General features: G+C 37.2%; 1 protein-coding gene across 1 annotated transcript; it reads left to right on the top strand.

Moving 5' to 3' along the window:
• Positions 1-7,549: 7,549 nt before the first annotated feature.
• On the top strand, positions 7,550-19,080 carry LOC307146698 (pancreatic secretory granule membrane major glycoprotein GP2-like; the record flags this gene model as incomplete). Its single annotated transcript, XM_079850908.1, has 12 exons — positions 7,550-7,949; positions 8,035-8,106; positions 8,371-8,763; positions 8,891-9,292; positions 10,154-10,318; positions 15,902-16,054; positions 16,148-16,332; positions 16,724-16,884; positions 17,248-17,493; positions 18,104-18,266; positions 18,456-18,558; positions 18,693-19,080. 12 exons carry the CDS (start codon positions 7,550-7,552, stop codon positions 18,800-18,802), a joined length of 2,553 nt encoding a protein of 850 aa, XP_079707034.1. The 3' UTR covers positions 18,803-19,080.
• Between the last annotated feature and the right edge of the window lie 342 nt (positions 19,081-19,422).

Below are 19,422 nucleotides of genomic sequence, written 5' to 3'. Positions count from 1 at the left end.
AACAGCTCAACACTTCAGTTTACATGGAACTGTTTGATCTGGGTTCGGCTATAATTTTACCACAGAACAACTTGTAGTTTAGCCGGTATATTCAGTATAACAGGTTTTTAAATGTGTTAGATATACATTTGCTTATCTTTCATTGCACATCCATTTACCCTAAACATACAAAAGCTTATGAACATTTGGGTCAAATTAGTATCCATTTTAATTCAATGAGATGCTAATCAGAGATTGTTTAGGGAGTAATTAGATAATATTCATCCTCTTCAGTGAGTCTCTATAACACTTTTATACATGACGTTTGAGCTTCACTGTTTGTCTTTATCGATGGTTAGATTACCTTGTCATAATTTTTAACCCTTTTACTTTTTATTACATGATCTACTGCATTCTTATGACTGATTATTACTTATTATTATATATGATATATTACTATATATATATATATATATATATATATTATATAATTATTATATTACTTATGACTTATGACTGTTACTTATAATTATTTTGGCAATTTGCAATAAACTGCTATCATCATATTTGTCGTTGTGTGATAATGCAAAATAAAATAAAAAGACTGTTAATGGAGTGGTGACAGTCACGTACTGTAAGTAGATTTGAGGGATTCTCGATCAACTGCATTTGCAACAATTACTGGAAAAATCCAGTAAGCCTAAAAGCTCTGAAATGAAAAGTCCTTCTCACGAGATGCTCATACTTTACTGTAGTTCAGAGGATGAAATGTTCTTTATATTAGTGCCAGATTTACTGTGTGAATTTAAACTCATAATACATGAACCTTCATTTACTCTGCTTGTTAAAAAATTATCATGCTCTCAAACTCAAACTCTCAAAAAAGGAGTGTGTAAATGACATAATAATGTCATGACTAATTCATCAAACCTTACTGTTCAATTCTTTACAAAAAATTCTTGACATAAATATAAAAAGCATTGCACATTTGATAACTGGTAAGAATATAGACCAAATCAACATGGTGACACATCTAGTTTAAATGTTACTTATTAACTATATGTGTAAATGTGTATCTGTGTGTATACAAATACACACACACACATATACATTTACACATAGTTAAATAAGCAGGAACATTTAAACTAGATGTGTCACCATGTTGATGACATGGTCTTTGCAACTCTGTAACTCTGGCCTTTGTTCTTAAAGAATTTAAGGGAGTGAACATTATGTTCACCGTTTACCCGGAGGACCAACAATTAAACTAATTAGAATTTTTCTAAATTAATCACCTGCACACAGCACAAGACTTCATCATCATTCAATGAAGCCTGTTGCTCCTCCGGGTAAACGAAGAACATAACGTTCACTTCTTTAAATTCTTTAATTACAAAGGCCAGAGTTACAGGTCTTATGATGTTGTTAATGCAAAAACTATATATATAAAAATTTTTTCCTATGTATATGACATGTTCTCATTTAGGGAAGGGCAGCATTTGTTTGTTTGGCCTAATTTTAGCTATTCTCTGTGGTCTTTGTAAATCAAGTTCCATAATTAGGATTTGTTGCTGATTCTCATTGTTTTTTCCTTCATTGTCAATACCCAAATATTAGATATTGATTTGCCTAATTAATTTGCAAACTAGCATGCCGTTTCCCAGCCATTTTCAAAGGCATTACAGTTTACTTTAGGGTTTAGCTTTGAGGTTGAGTTGCATTCAAAAAACATTTGATATGTATTTCTGCATTCCTGTTATGATCTTGTTAGTTTGCACAACTTACACACCTTGCCTTACTTGACCACTGCCTGCATCCAGTATGTCTTAGTGATGAACTCTAAAGCTTTTAATGTGATCCTTAATTTTTTAAACTAATAATTAATTACCATTATTAATACATTTTTTTTTTCTGTGACTTGGATCACTCACTGTGTGTTTTAAGGTACTATTTTTGTACATTTACTAAAGTACTGAAGTCATCAAACTGCATCGTTATTCCATCTAGATTCACATCTATGTGAACAAAGAGTGAAAGAATGTCTTTCTGAATGCAGGCGTACACAAGGAAACATCAGTTCAAATAACAAATATCTTGATGTCAAATGAAAAATAAAAACTGGTTTAAGCTGTTGTTATCTAGTTCCAGTAAAGGTCCACCCACAGTTATTAATAAAGGCATCGATAAGATAGTGAGTGCTGCAGTTCAGCATCACTGTGTTGAACTACTGAAGAGAGAATCTCATAGATCAGTCATCAATCTGAGTTTGCTCTGCAGCAGCATCTCACCTCAGGTAAAGTCACTTCTGTTTTATCCCTTTTGGCTCTAATGAGTTTGGCTGTTTCTTATATTATGTAAAATTAGTGTGTTATTTAAATATTAAAGAGAATGTTATAGTTCTTTTACAAATGTGCACAACAAAGAAAGAATAAAATACAACATATAAGAACCATATTTCATGTGTGTATGTTGTATATGTGTGTGTGTGTGCAGGTGCTGTTCATCACAATGAGGTTTCTGATCTCGTGTGTTTCACTACTGTTGCTTATTAATGGTGAGTGTTTTATAATCTGTCATATAAAATTACTGAATTATTTTCTCAATCATAAACAATTGCACTTATATTGTGTTTTTAACAGGTGAAATAACCAATGGACAACCAAAAGGTACAATCATCCTTTCATTTCATCCAATCTTCAATTCATCCTTTGTTTTTCATTAAAAATGTTAAATTAAATGTAGTAGAAATAATTCATATGATAAAACAGTTTTCCTATTGATATAAAACCTTCTCATGTTTTAGCACTTTCTTACACATTGATTTTAACAGGAGAATCCAAAAGAAAAGAAAAAAAAAATTTGGAGTATATATATATATACAGGGGTTAAATTGGGATTCATTAATTGCGGGGACTCTCCCTAGGGATGTATATATATATGTATATATACAAAATTACAAATAGAAAAATATATACAGAAAATATGTGTATATATATATATATATATATATATATATATATATATATACACACATGGGTACGGAAAGTATTCAAACCCCCTTAAATTTTTCACTCTTTGATATATTGCAGCCATTTGCTAAAATCATTTAAGTTAATTTTTTTTTCCTCATTATTGTACACACTGCACCCCATATTGACAGAAAAAACACAGAATTGTTGCCATTTTTGCACATTCATTAAAAAAGAAAAACTGAAATATCACATGGTCCTAAGTATTCAGACCCTTTGCTGTGACACTCATATATTTAACTCAGGTGCTGTCCATTTCTTCTGATCATCCTTGAGATGGTTCTACACAGGGGCAGACTTTACCATTAGGCAAAGGTCGGCAATTGCCTTGGGCCCCAAGCTACCTAGGTGCCCCCAAAATGCCTCATTAACTTATGCTTAAGTTTTTTTTTATTATTATTATTATTTTTACTTTTCGCAAATTATATATTTCTAAATCTCCATTTGCGAAAGTCGCAGAAAGGAGGGGGCCCCCCACCTCACTACATTGGACTATTCCATTATCTCACGCATCTGCGAAAGTGACAAGGCTGTATTGAGACAAAAAACTGACAGAGAAAAAGAAGTGATTGACAGAGTGTACAGAGTAGCCTAGTAGAGTAAAAACTAAGCGAAGCTACCCAAGCGGTGCTGAAAAAAGGAGGAAAAATTGCAGAATAAGGTAACAAACTTTTTTGTGATGCCCCCTGACAATGACAACAACACTAACGATACAGGAAATACACAAACAGAGCAAGATGAGTCTAAACGTGAAAATTGAAAGTTTCGAAGTTACCCAAGCGTCTCAAATAAAAGAAAAAAAAGAAAAAAAGACTCAGATACTGTAAGTATTTGGGAAAGCTGCCAAAGATGACAAACTTTTTTATGGCTAGGAACAACAAACGTCCAACGCACAGAAAAATCGTGAAGCAAAGGGGACATAGAGACCGACAGACAAAACAGAGCAGTTTAAATTACTTATGATATGAAAAATCTCAGCTCTCAGATTCTGTCAATTCTATTACAAAATTCAAAAAATCAATACCGTTTGGAGCTTGTAATGTGACGTGACAGATCCCTAGAGGCACGTGAACTGATCATCTTCAGTAATAACTTACCAAAATGTACATTCCTTATTCATAATATCGACCAATCAGTTCAACCGCGGAAGAGGTAAGCTGACCGAAGAACAATCGTCACATAACGTTTAGCCTAACGTTACCTCAGGAAAGCCATTTACTTACCATAATATAGGTTATAGCATGTTAGTTGACTAAGATATAAAGAGTATTTAGCTAAATATGTGTACTATATTATTTATTTAGTATATTGTTTAGCGCATTATGTTTCATTTTAGTTATTTTTAACCTTAAAGGGGCTATATGCGTTTTTCTGAAATTTAAACTCGCGACTGACACCTGTGGCCAAAAAACAGAACTGCTCTTCCTTTCTGCTCGCTCTCGCAGCGCGCTTGTACGTGCACACTTCACAAGTCATCTGCTGCAAGGAGGTCAACATTATGTTTACTGAGGTAAGAACAGTCAAATATATATATTGTTTGAGATAAGTGTTCTCTTATCATCCATTGCACTGCTTGCGAGTGTAGGCTACTTGCTGACTAGCGGTGGTGGCAGAGTGATCTGAAACGTTTAACATGACCGCGCTTGACGTCACATCCGCAGACAGCGCGGGAAAAATCCGACCCGACAGAAAATAGGAAAAATAGGATACAGGGTTATAGGTGCACCCACTGTGAGCGGACAAGGTGTCAGTATGCTCATCAGGAGATGTTTGAGTCATAAATGGTAAAATAAAAAGGCTATTGTTACGTTTATATTGGGGAAAAAGTTGCATATAGCCCCTTTAAAGCTACACTGTGTAACTTTTTTAGTTGATTCTTAGCAAAAAACACTTAGTTCTTTCAAAAATATATGTGCTCATTAATGTATATTTACTTCTTTCAAGTAATAAAGTATTCTCTTAAGTTTATAATCTGCCATTGAAAATACATACGGGTAAGGGGTTTGAATGCCGGTCGCCATGTTGCCCCTCCATCTTGAAACTACATTAGCCAAAGAGGGACATACCTGTAAATTCAAGCTTCGCCTTTTGCGTTTTTCACTCAGTGACACCGTGACGAATGCGAGGGGGAGATTACTCGCGAGCTCGCGAGTGCCGGCAGATTTGAAAGATAGTGTGGTGTGTGTGTGTGTGTGTGCGTGCGTACTCACATTTGAAAGAGAGAATTAAAACGTCAACACGACAGACAAATCAGCAAGACCATAGTCAATATTGGAGTAACTTTTCCCAGATGGAAAGAGCTCATGAGGAGAAAAGATTTTAAAACGGACGCCGAGGTTGCCTGCTTTCTTCTCGACAGGTAATTCAGCCTGTTGTAATTCATTTGTGTAAATTCGAAGTTTTATAGTTGCTTGTCTAACCATAGCATGGTTGTGCATAACGCCAGATCGACCTCTAGTATAACTTCATCCTCGCGTCAATGGTGAAAAAGTATTGTTTACCTTGTAACATAAATCTGTGCTGCGACGGATCACAGGTAATGAATAGTTTTAAAGGCGCAATTTTTTAAGCTATATAAAAAAGGACACTGAACGTTTTAGTTATTTTTAATTGCTTTTACTTTGTACACATTGTAACGTTAGCCTAATCTGATTATGCTGGGATAGCCGATTCCAAGGGTGACGTTTACCTCCTGACATCTGTCCTGTAGTTTTATTCATTTTAGACGTATTGTTTATTATTGTCATGGACGAAGTGATAACTGGAAGCCATGTTAATCTTGGAATAATACGGCCACCGTAGGAGTAAAAACGCCCTCGGAATTGAGAGGAACAGAAACTAAAATTCATTGGGTAGTCATATACAATTTCACCGCTAGATGGGGGTAAAAATCACACAGTGTAGCTTTAAATAATACCAGCTGATATGGCTCTCTGTATGTTCACAGCATTATGTGAGTTTTTTTTCTTGAGAAAAATTAACGCCTATCTTGTGTACCTAATATGTATACAAATGAGTCAATATTGAATCAAATCACAAGAATTGAATCGAAATGGTGAAATTTGTCAAGCAAAAAACAAAAAAACAAAAACAAAACAGAGCTTACCAGAAATTGTATAGCCTAAACATTGTAACGTTTCTATTTAGGAGTGAATAAGTGTATGCAAGGTTTAAAGGGGAAGTTTTATTTCTCCTCTCCAACCTTTAACTGCCTATTCACCATTCAGTCTGTAAAAAAAAGATTTTGCTCTCTTTTAAAGGTGCAGTGTGTGATTTTTAGATGTCACAATATGTCGATCTTCATAGAAGGGGGTTCCCGCGGTTATGTAGATATAAATGACTCATTCTAAGGTAATAAGAACATAACGGTTCAGGTCTTTATACACCACTGAAAACAAGGCATTTCCGTCAATAGATCCTCAGAATATGACACATTGCACCTTTAAAGATCGGATGGGGGGCCCATACATACCTTCGCCTTGGGCCCCCAATTTGCTAAATCCGCCACTGGTTCTACACCTTCATTTGAGTCCAGCTGTGTTTGATTATACTGATTGGACTTGATTAGGAAAGCCACACACCTGTCTATATAAGACCTTACAGCTCACAGTGCATGTCAGAGCAAATGAGAATCATGAGGTCAAAGGAACTGCCTGAAGAGCTCAGAGACAGAATTGTGGCAAGGCACAGATCTGGCCAAGGTTACAAAAAAAATTCTGCTGCACTTAAGGTTCCTAAAAGCACAGTGGCCTCCATAATCCTTAAATGGAAGACGTTTGGGACCACCAGAACCCTTCCTAGAGCTGGCCGTCCGGCCAAACGGAGCTATCGGGAGAGAAGAGCCTTGGTGAGAGAGGTAAAGAAGAACCCAAAGATCACTCTGGCTGAGCTCCAGAGATGCAGTCGGGAGATGGGAGAAAGTTGTAGTAAGTCAACCATCCACCAGTCGGGGCTTTATGGGAGAGTGGCCCGACGGAAGCCTCTCCTCAGTGCAAGACACATGAAAGTTTGCTAAAAAACACCTGAAGGACTCCAAGATGGTGATAAATAAGATTCTCTGGTCTGATGAGACCAAGATAGAACTTTTTGGCCTTAATTCTAAGCGGTATGTGTAGAGAAAACCAGGCACTGCTCATCACCTGTCCAATACAGTCTCAGCAGTGAAGCATGGTGGTGGCAGCATCATGCTGTGGGGGTGTTTTTCAATTGCAGGGACAGGACGACTGGTTGCAATCGAGGGAAAGATGAATGCGGCCAAGTACAGGGATATCCTGGACGAAAACCTTCTCCAGAGTGCTCTGGACCTCAGACTGGGCCGAAAATTTAAGGGGGTCTGAATACTTTCCGTACCCACTGTATATATATATACAGTGTAGCTGCTGTCAGCTACAGTATATTTGCCCCATTTTGAGCCTGAAAGTACACAGCTGGTTATAATATATTTGTTAAAAATGATGTAATTAACTGTCATAATAGGTTTTAGGATATAATACTCTTATACAGTATAGGCAAATATATTTAATAATACTTTTGCAAACTCCATGACAGTTTCTTTCCAAAGCATCAGCAGTGATCCCTGCTACAACTATGAGTCTCTGGATCGTCCCTGGAGAGCCAACAATGAAAGTGGAGATTACATTTGTGATGAACGTTTCTCCTGGAATGGCTGGTACCGGCTTTTCTACTTTGGAAGGGACATCCGGATGTCAGAGACCTGTGTTAGTTCATTCACCTGTAACACATACATCAATCTGTGGCTCAATGATCCTCACCCTAAGATAGAGGATGGAGTGGTGACCAGGAAGGTCTGTGGTGGAGGTTATAATTGGGGAGGCTGCTGTAAATTCAAGACAAAACCCATCAGAGTTAAAGCGTGTCCAGGCAATTACTATGTCTATCAACTTGTGAATCCACAATTCTGGTGTTCAGGATACTGTACAGGTACTGTGGTTTCCTCATTTATTTAAGTATTTCAAACCTTTTTTGTAAGTGATTTCTGTCATGACATGAATTTCCTTCTTTCTAGATGTCAAGACTATTTCACAGGCGGTTTCCACTGTGAGTCCAAATATATTCACTGGATCCAGCATCACCTTGAGTAAGTTGTAAATAATACCTATGAACGAATACAGGAGTTTTATTAAAAATTATCTTTTTTTTTTTTTCAATGAAAGATTTGCATTTCAGTTTAAATGGAAATGTTTATGCATAAACAGTTTTACTATTACACAGTCGCATTGTGTATGAATGATTTAGGAATCTCATGATTATAACTGTGTTTCACTGATTCCGATTTGCACTTGTGAAGTTTCTCATTGAAATATAACTTGTTTGTTTTGGTGTCATCATCTCTCACTAACAGATTATGACCCGTGTAATAACTACAACATACTCGACAACTACTGGAGAAGCACACTCAATTATTGGTATATGTATGGATACATATCTGGTCATGATGACACTAGTGTAGACTGGCACGGCTGGTATCGACTCTTCATTGATGGATCAAGTGCTCAGATGCCTGAGTGGTGTATGTCTTACATGTCATGTGGAGGTTATAGTTCTCTGTGGCTTAATGGCTCTCATCCTCGGCTAGAAGATGGAGTTGTTACTCGTGAAATTTTTGGCTCTCGTAATGAACAGTGTAGTCGCTACAGATCCGACCCGATCCAAGTCAAAGCTTGTCCTGGAAATTATTATGTCTACAAATTTACCAGACCAACTCTTTCAATCCCAACTCCTGTATATTGTGCAGGTACATTAGTTCATCTTTTTATTTTATGTACTTATCATGAATTGTATTGGTTTTTAATTCATATTATTATCTTGAATATATTTAATCTTCAATATATAGTGCTGTCTTTCTCCTTTTTCCTTAATAGTGCCTTTCTCCACCCCAAGTGTCAATCCCTGCTACAACTATACCAGTCTGGATGAGCCTTGGAGAGCAACAAATAACTCTTACTATAATAATTATAACTACTATAGTATGTGTGATTATAATGTGGAGTGGAATGGCTGGTACAGGATGTTCTACAATGGTAAAAATACTCAGATGCCAGAATCATGTGTAAATCGAGGCATGTGTGGCACTTTTGAACCACTGTCGCTTAGCGGCCCTCACCCACAGCTGGAAGATGGAGTGGTCACCCGTCAGGTCTGTGTCTCCTCGTGGAGCGGCTGCTGTACTTACACATCCCACCCTATAAGAGTCAAAGCCTGTCCAGGAAATTACTATGTTTATGAGTTTGTCAAGCCAATTTTTTGCGGAGCTTACTGTACAGGTGAGCATTTACTTATCCAATCCTCATTCTTGAATTTTTTTCTGGATTTTGTTTGAAAATTATTGATGTTCATATAAAATGTTCCTAATACCAGAAGCCTGAAACCAGTCCATCTCATCAGCGTCTAAATTCACAGAGGTTGAGAAAAACTTGAGTGCGAGTCTATGATGACAAAATCTTCATTTACGGCTCGGCTCGCTTTACTTTGTCTGGGTTTGCTTTTCCACTGCAGTTTAGTACCGGAATAAAGTGGGTGGGATTATAGACTGATTGTTATAGTTGCACCAAATCCAATGACGCTGTTAGTGACGATTGTCTCTGACCAATCAGTGATCTGCAGTTTTAACACGTCACATTTTAGCATTGTACGGCTCGCTTGGAACCGCAAATGAGGTGGTACTAAAAAAAAAGTACAAGGTACTACTGTAGGTGTTGTACACAGTGGAAAACCCCCCAAAAAGTGAGCCTTACCGAGCCTACTATGCAGTGGAAAAGTGCCATTTGGGCTCAATTTGCAAAGGGACTCAAGTTCACCTGTTTTTACACTTGTTTTGTCAGCTAAATGAGTGGAGATGTTCTTAAAAGCTCATGACATATTGTCTTCTGCTTTGAACTTAAAAGACAATTGAAATAGGGAACTTAAGTAAAGATCGTTCTGGAGACAAAATTTTCATAGCTAAACTACAAAAAAAAACACATTTTTTTTTTATCACATCACTCATTTATTTATTCAGCAAAATGTATATTTGTAATGTTTCCATGACAACAGCTCCCCCTGTTGACCCCTGCTTCAACTAAAATGTTCTGGATGATTCATGGAGAGCCACCAACAATCAACATTCATATTATGATTTATTTCAGATTCAAGCAACATAAAAACTACCACTACTACTGTCACTCCAGAGACAACCACAACTGAAACTACAACAGCAGAAACTTCAACAACAAAAACAACCACAACTGAAACTACAACAGCAGAGACAACCACAACTGAAAGTACAACAACTGAAAGTACAACAACTGAAAGTACAACAACTGAAACTACAACACCTGAAACTACAACAGCAGAAACTACAACAGCAGAAACTACAACACCTGAAACTACAACAGCAGAAACTACAACACCTGAAACTACAACTGGTAATATATTGTGTATTGTGTTACAATAAGCAAAACAGATCCATGTTGTGTTTGTGATGTAAATAATTTAAAATAATTTATAAAACCATATAGGCTATTAAATTATGAGCTATAGTAAGGATGATTCAGTCATAGGCAAAAGATCAAATGTAATCATAGCCCTGCTGATACACTGCTGCTATGCTGTAATACAAATATTATTATTATTAGCAGAGACAACCACAGCAGAAACTACAACAGCAGAGACAACTGAAACTACAACAGCTGAAACTACAACACCTGAAACTACAACAACTGAAACTACAACACCTGAAACTACAACAGCAGAAACTACAACAGCAGAGACAACCACAACTGAAACTACAACAGCAGAAACTACAACACCTGAAACTACAACACCTGAAACTACAACACCTGAAACTACAACACCTGAAACTACAACACCTGAAACTACAACAGCAGAAACTACAACAGCAGAGACAACCACAACTGAAACTACAACAGCAGAAACTACAACAACTGAAACTACAACAACTGAAAGTACAACAACTGAAACTACAATACCTGAAACTACAACACCTGAAACTACAACACCTGAAACTACAACAGCAGAGACAACCACAACTGAAACTACAACAGCAGAAACTACAACTGAAACTACAACACCTGAAACTACAACAACTGAAACTACAACACCTGAAACTACAACAGCAGAAACTACAACAGCAGAGACAACCACAACTGAAACTACAACAGCAGAAACTACAACAACTGAAACTACAACACCTGAAACTACAACACCTGAAACTACAACAACTGAAACTACAACACCTGAAACTACAACAGCAGAAACTACAACAGCAGAGACAACCACAACTGAAACTACAACAGCAGAAACTACAACAACTGAAACTACAACACCTGAAACTACAACACCTGAAACTACAACAACTGAAACTACAACAGCAGAAACTACAACAGCAGAGACAACCACAACTGAAACTACAACACCTGAAACTACAACAGCAGAAACTACAACAGCAGAGACAACCACAACTGAAACTACAACACCTGAAACTGCAACACCTGAAACTGCAACAACTGAAACTACAACAGCAGAAACTACAACAGCAGAAACTACAACACCTGAAACTACAACTGGTAATATATTGTGTATTGTGTTACAATAAGCAAATCAGATCCATGTTGTGTTTGTGATGTAAATAATTTAAAATAATTTATAAAACCATATAGGCTAGTAAATTATGAGCTATAGTAAGAATGATTCAGTCATAGGCACAATATCAAATGTAATCATAGCCCTGCTGATACACTGCTGCTATGCTGTAATACAAATATTATTATTATTAGCAGAGACAGCCACAACTGAAACTACAACAGCAGAAACTACAACAACTGAAACTACAACAACTGAAAGTACAACACCTGAAACTACAACAGCAGAAACTACAACACCTGAAACTACAACACATGAAACTACAACACATGAAACTACAACACCTGAAACTACAACAACTGAAACTACAACACCTGAAACTACAACAACTGAAACTACAACAACTGAAACAACCACAACTGAAACTACAACAGCAGAAACTACAACACCTGAAACTACAACAACTGAAACTACAACAGCAGAAACTACAACAGCAGAAACTACAACACCTGAAAGTACAACACCTGAAACTACAACACCTGAAAGTACAACACCTGAAACTACAACAGCAGAAACTACAACACCTGAAACTACAACACATGAACCTACAACAGCAGAAACTACAACACCTGAAACTACAACTGGTAATATATTGTGTATTGTGTTACAATAAGCAAATCAGATCCATGTTGTGTTTGTGATGTAAATAATTTAAAATAATTTATAAAACCATATAGGCTATTAAATTATGAGCTATAGTAAGGATGATTCAGTCATAGGCACAAGATCAAATGTAATCATAGCCCTGCTGATACACTGCTGCTATGCTGTAATACAAATATTATTATTATTAGCAGAGACAACCACAACTGAAACTACAACAGCAGAAACTACAACAACTGAAACTACAACACCTGAAAGTACAACACCTGAAACTACAACAGCAGAAACTACAACACCTGAAACTACAACACATGAAACTACAACAGCAGAAACTACAACACCTGAAACTACAACAACTGAAACTACAACACCTGAAACTACAACAACTGAAACAACCACAACTGAAACTACAACAGCAGAAACTACAACAGCAGAAACTACAACACCTGAAACTACAACAGCAGAAACTACAACAGCAGAGACAACCACAACTGAAACTACAACAGCAGAAACTACAACACCTGAAACTACAACAACTGAAACAACCACAACTGAAACTACAACAGCAGAAACTACAACACCTGAAACTACAACAACTGAAACTACAACAACTGAAACTACAACACCTGAAACTACAACACCTGAAACTACAACAGCAGAGACAACCACAACTGAAACTACAACACCTGAAACTACAACAACTGAAACTACAACAACTGAAACTACAACAACTGAAACTACAACACCTGAAACTACAACAGCAGAAACTACAACAGCAGAAACTACAACAACTGAAACTACAACAACTGAAACTACAACACCTGAAACTACAACAGCAGAAACTACAACAGCAGAGACAACCACAACTGAAACTACAACAGCAGAAACTACAACAACTGAAACTACAACAGCAGAAACTACAACAGCAGAGACAACCACAACTGAAACTACAACAGCAGAAACTACAACACCTGAAACTACAACAACTGAAACAACCACAACTGAAACTACAACAGCAGAAACTACAACACCTGAAACTACAACAACTGAAACTACAACAACTGAAACTACAACACCTGAAACTACAACACCTGAAACTACAACAGCAGAGACAACCACAACTGAAACTACAACACCTGAAACTACAACAACTGAAACTACAACAACTGAAACTACAACAACTGAAACTACAACACCTGAAACTACAACACCTGAAACTACAACAGCAGAAACTACAACAGCAGAAACTACAACAGCAGAAACTACAACAGCAGAGACAGCCACAACTGAAACTACAACAGCAGAAACTACAACAACTGAAACTACAACACCTGAAACTACAACAGCAGAAACTACAACAGCAGAGACAACCACAACTGAAACTACAACAGCAGAAACTACAACAACTGAAACTACAACAACTGAAAGTACAACACCTGAAACTACAACAGCAGAAACTACAACAGCAGAGACAACCACAACTGAAACTACAACAGCAGAAACTACAACAGCAGAGACAACCACAACTGAAACTACAACAGCAGAAACTACAACAACTGAAACTACAACACCTGAAACTACAACACCTGAAACTACAACAACTGAAACTACAACACCTGAAACTACAACAACTGAAACTACAACACCTGAAACTACAACAGCAGAAACTACAACAACTGAAACTACAACAACTGAAACTACAACACCTGAAACTACAACAACTGAAACTACAACACCTGAAACTACAACAACTGAAACTACAACACCTGAAACTACAACAGCAGAAACTACAACAGCAGAGACAACCACAACTGAAACTACAACAGCAGAAACTACAACACCTGAAACTACAACAACTGAAACTACAACAGCAGAAACTACAACAACTGAAACTACAACACCTGAAACTACAACAGCAGAAACTACAACACCTGAAACTACAACTGGTAATATATTGTGTATTGTGTTACAATAAGCAAATCAGATCCATGTTGTGTTTGTGATGTAAATAATTTAAAATAATGTATAAAACCATATAGGCTATTAAATTATGAGCTATAGTAAGGATGATTCAGTCATAGGCACAAGATCAAATTTAATCATAGCCCTGCTGATACACTGCTGCTATGCTGTAATACAAATATTATGATGGGGTAAATTAAATTGAAAGCGGTCTATGACATTACTAATAAATTTTCAATTTTCAATAAATTTTCAATAAATTTTTTTGGAGAATTACTGAAGAAAGCAGGTAGGCTATCCACCTTTTTCCTAAGCCCCATGAAGCTTTGTGCAAATTATTTCTATTAAACAATCAGTGGTACTGTATAAACAGGGCTCCAGACTGCGACCATATTTCCTGCTGGTGAACCAAATGTTTATTTACAAAATGAAAGCAGAACGTGAATGAGCTACTCATTTATGCTTCACAGACTGTTTATTAGTTCGGACCACTAATAGACAGAGCAGCGCATAGACATAATATAGAGATAGACGCCCTATCGACGGCTACTGCCTACTTGCGCGGACGTGCCTTGGTGCCGCCATCTTAGACTGGTCACCCGCTTCATTCAGTGTAATCTGTTTGGCAGGTGCAATGAGCTGTCAGCTCATTTAATTAATCACAGTAATGGGCTTAACAGTAATATAATATACTGATATATAAAGTGACCAGATGTCCGAGCTCAAAACTGGTAACATAATCACCGAAAAGGGGGAAAACATGGACATTTTGACTATCAATCGGATGGAAAAACCTAATGTTGTTTCTTCAAAAATAAAACGGGGACAGAGGTAGTTTTTTTATTTATTTAGCCAGGGAAGAGCAAAAAAAAAAGCAGGGAGCACCATATGATATGTGATGTAGGCTATGATAGGTATTTTGCAAATCACACACTATAAATGATAGAGAAGCAGAAAGAGATAGTGTCAGTAAAGTCAGATAGTTTAATAAGTTGAAGAAACAATATACTATTATTATATTATATTAGAGTCTACTTGAAACTTTTTGTGTCTCTCTCTGTCACACACACACACAGTTGTAGTTGTGTCAGTTGTAGGCTTATCTAAGTCAGTGTTATGGAATATGACTTATCATGTCTCAGTTCATAGCCCAGTGAACACCAGCCGGTGAGGTAAACCGATTTCAGTAGAGTAATATCAAATTTCCATGCTCCCTCTCAACTCTGGTAATATTCTATTCACAAAATACAACCAATAGTCCGGTAATGTTAAATCTTACTTGTGAAAAGTAATCCCCTGAACCCTATTTGCGATGGTCCGCCATTTTGAGCAGGAATATGCTGTACAGTGCTCGGCATCTTAACTTCTGTCACGCAACAAAACTATGAGTATGACCGGTTTTAGATGGCGGCCGCATTTCTCAGCACCCAGTGGCCAATGAGGCGTATATCTCTATATTATGTCTATGGAGCAGCGCCCCAAACTTGATCACGTGACACTGCTACTAGGAAATCAAGACTCTTTAGATCCAGTGAAGAAATCCATTTAATTCGCCTCAGAATTAATAACATCATCACTGCGAGATCCAGTGAGAAACATTCCGATTCGGCGGACCATTCGACCAGAATGTTAAGCTCTGTCCCTTAACATGACTCAGTGTCTTTGAGTTGTATTAAATCTATCTGTGCTTTTCCTCTTAAATGTGATAGATCCCTGTTCTAAACTCAACTGCTCTGAGGATGAAAAATGTGGGAAGAAAAATGGTGTTTATGGCTGTTTATGTGATAAAGACCATCCCAGACCACAACCTGACTCTTTTGGTTAGTATCATTAAAAAACAAATTCAGTAATTTGTTACCCTTTTCTTTTTTAATAATTCTGACAATCTTTTGGCTCTTTTGTTTTAAACTCAGATTTCTCAGAAACCTGTGAAGGCAGCTCTAGCTCCATGTCTGTGTCTCGCTGTCAGCTCTTTGAGGCTGGTTTTCCAGCTGATGTCTTACACCTCAATGATCCCAGCTGTAAAGGAACGGTCCGGAATGGCAGAGTGGAATTCCATTTTGATGATGATAAACACATCTGTGGTACAAATCTTGTGGTAGGTTTAACTATGTATAATCTATTCAATACACAATCAAACATTTGTAGTGCCTGATATGACCAGAATAGTTTGTCCTCTTGGGGAATCTCTATGAGACTTTGAGAAGTATGTAGGGAGGTCTGTAAGGATACTGAATAATCAATCTGTAACAACCAAAGGAAGGTCCCAAACAGACCTCCCTATAGACTTCTTAAAGTCACAAAGAGATTAAGTGGCGAAGGATACACAACACAATGCCACAAAAGAAACTGGAACTTCTCCATTAATACGTAACCCATCATAATTTTACTTGACTGATGAAACCTTTTGGCTTTATATATATGTATATATATATATACTTTGAATTCAGTTTAGACTAAATTACAAATGCTATATATGTTGTCCACAGGCTAACGGCACCCACTTCATCTATAATAACTTTATTCTGGGGACACCGAGGTCAGAAGGTCTAATCATCAGCAGAAAGAAAATCCTGAAGCTTTCTTTCAGCTGTGTTTATCCTCAATCACAAACACTTTCCATGAATACGGAAATCAACCCCCTGGAGAGGTGGGAGTGAAACAGCACTATTTTTTTGAAAGGGGTAGTTCACCAAAAACAGACATTTTGTTTGTTAATATTTGTTACAAGGAACACACACATTGTTCTGGTCATATCTTTCAATGCAGTTAACCCCCATGGGGAATTTCAAGCTTAAGAAAGGTAAAAAAAAAAAAAAAAAAAAAAGGTCCATATAACTCCTGAACTATATTACAAATCTTTTTATGTGAACTAATTCTTTAAGCAGAAAAATAAATATATTTAAAAAGTAAATATATGGTTATATTCTCGAAACCAAGAATATCTATTTTAAACATAATTTTATCCATAAACTTAATAGTTTTAACAGAGATCTATCCATTATTTCGACAGTATTGTGCACAAGACTCTTCCCGCTGGTGAAGGCAGATATCAGGTCCGGATGATTCCATATCAGGATGATGAGTTTACCCGGCCCTTCACTGGTCGTGTGGATGCAGAGCTCGACCAGGAGATGCATGTGGAAGTTCGTGTTGAGGGGGTCGACAGCCGACAGTTTGCCCTGGTGATGGACACGTGTTGGGCTACACCTGTGAATGATCCTGATTACAGCCTCCGCTGGGATCTCATCCTTTCAGAGTAAAGCAGAGATTTGTTTCTATTCTTTTAAGAATGTAACTTTTTTACTGAATAATCATATCACCTAACATTACTCTCAGTGTTGGTTTATGTTCCCTGGTGTCCACTAGAGGTCCTCTTTCCCCACGGTGTCTTTCACATTAGGAACTGCATTCCCTACAATCCTTGTCTGCACTCATCACTGTTCATTGCACCCAGCTGTTCCCCATCATGATTGTTAGTTTCTGTGTGTATAAATACCCTGCCTGTTTAGTGTTTGTTATAGAGTACTTGTTATTGCCACACCACTTCTGAGAGCTGTTTCTTGCTTGTTTGTTTCTTGTTTATGGACTGCTTTTATGGATTTTGACCCCTGCCTGGACTGGATTACGATTCACGGATTACCTAATGTGAAAGACACCGTGGGGGAAGAGGACCTCTAGTGGACACCAGGGAACATAAACCAACACTGTGATAATTACATTACGTGTTACATGTCTTTCAGTTTTTCAGGACTAAAGGAAAATATTAAATTTTTGAACATGGAATGCAAAGATGTGATGTTTTACAGGAGATCACTCTGTATTGACTGTTTCCAAAAGAAAGAATTTGTCATTATTGATATTCTCAGGTGTCCCAATCCAAATGACGACACAGTGGATCTGCTGCAGAACGGCGTCTCGACATCCAGCCGTTTCTCCTTCAGGATGTTTATCTTCACTGCAAACTCCACTAAGCTTTACCTGCACTGTGCTGTTCACCTTTGCCTTCTGTCAAGCAATCGCTGCTCAACAGTGAGTTTAGTGTGCACTAAATGTGTGTCAGATTGTTCTGGTTCCTTCAGAAGACACTGGCTCTGAGTCGTAATGCCAAAATCTGTTTTTGGCATTATATCGCCATTTAGAGTGAAGTAATCTGTGCGTATGCAGTAAGACACTGTTGAAGACTGTAAAAAACTCATCACATCCATTTTCAATCTTTAGAACTGTTCTTCTGGACACCAGCGGAGAGAGGGCAGGTCTCTCGACTTCCATGGCAGTGCTTCCATATCCCTGGGTCCTCTGGTTTGGTCTGAACGGAGCTCAGGTAAACATTAAACTTAACCTTAATGCTTCATTTTCTTTTTTTTACTTATTCAAATTTCAGTAAGATTTAATCCATATTTATTTATTTTTTGCAACTTTACAATGCACTGAATCATGTCTTGTCCCCCTTCACAGACATACCGATCCCAGAAAAAGTGCAAGTGTCCAGGGCACCAGGCCTCTGTGGTTATTTGATCATTTTGATGGTTTCACTCCTTAGTGCCTACACTTTGTTGAATGTTTAGACATACAATTACCTTTGAATTCTTTGATTCTTTGTTTCTCTATTTTAAAAATGTTGTTTGTCATATCTGATTTGTACACTGTACATTGGATTAGCAACAACTGGCATTGAACTTATAAATTGTTCTGCTTTGACTTGTATTTGCACCTAATAATAATGAGGACCCTTACATTTATGATGATAACTTTCTCTGTCTAGTATGGTAAAATAAGAATTTAATTTTATTGCTTTCTTTATTTTCAATTGTACTTAAAATACTTAAAATATATTTTAAATACTCTATATTTACTGAGACAAATGCTTTCAGCTAATAACTGTATTATAAGGGAGGGAGGGAGGGAGGGAGGGAGGGAGGGGAGGGGAGGGGAGGGGGGGGGATATGCTTGCTTCCTAAATAAAAATATTTTTTGGTAACACTTTATTTTGATAGTCCGTTTGTTGAGACTTTACTAGTTATTAGTAGCCATTCAGTAGCTTGTCAACAGTGCATCAGTTGACATTCAACAACACTGTTTCAACAGACAAGTAACATACGTTCAACTGACTGCCCATAAGGTACAATTCAAGTGTTAATCTACAGATTTTACAAAAAAGTGCCTGTTGACTGTCAATGTTATTTTG

The sequence above is a fragment of the Squalius cephalus genome, assembly GCF_949319135.1.
Source record: "Squalius cephalus genome assembly, chromosome: 19".
Taxonomy (NCBI): domain Eukaryota; kingdom Metazoa; phylum Chordata; class Actinopteri; order Cypriniformes; family Leuciscidae; genus Squalius; species Squalius cephalus.
The sequence above is the reverse complement of the archived record's forward strand: the minus strand, read 5'-3'. Positions and strand labels throughout refer to the sequence as shown.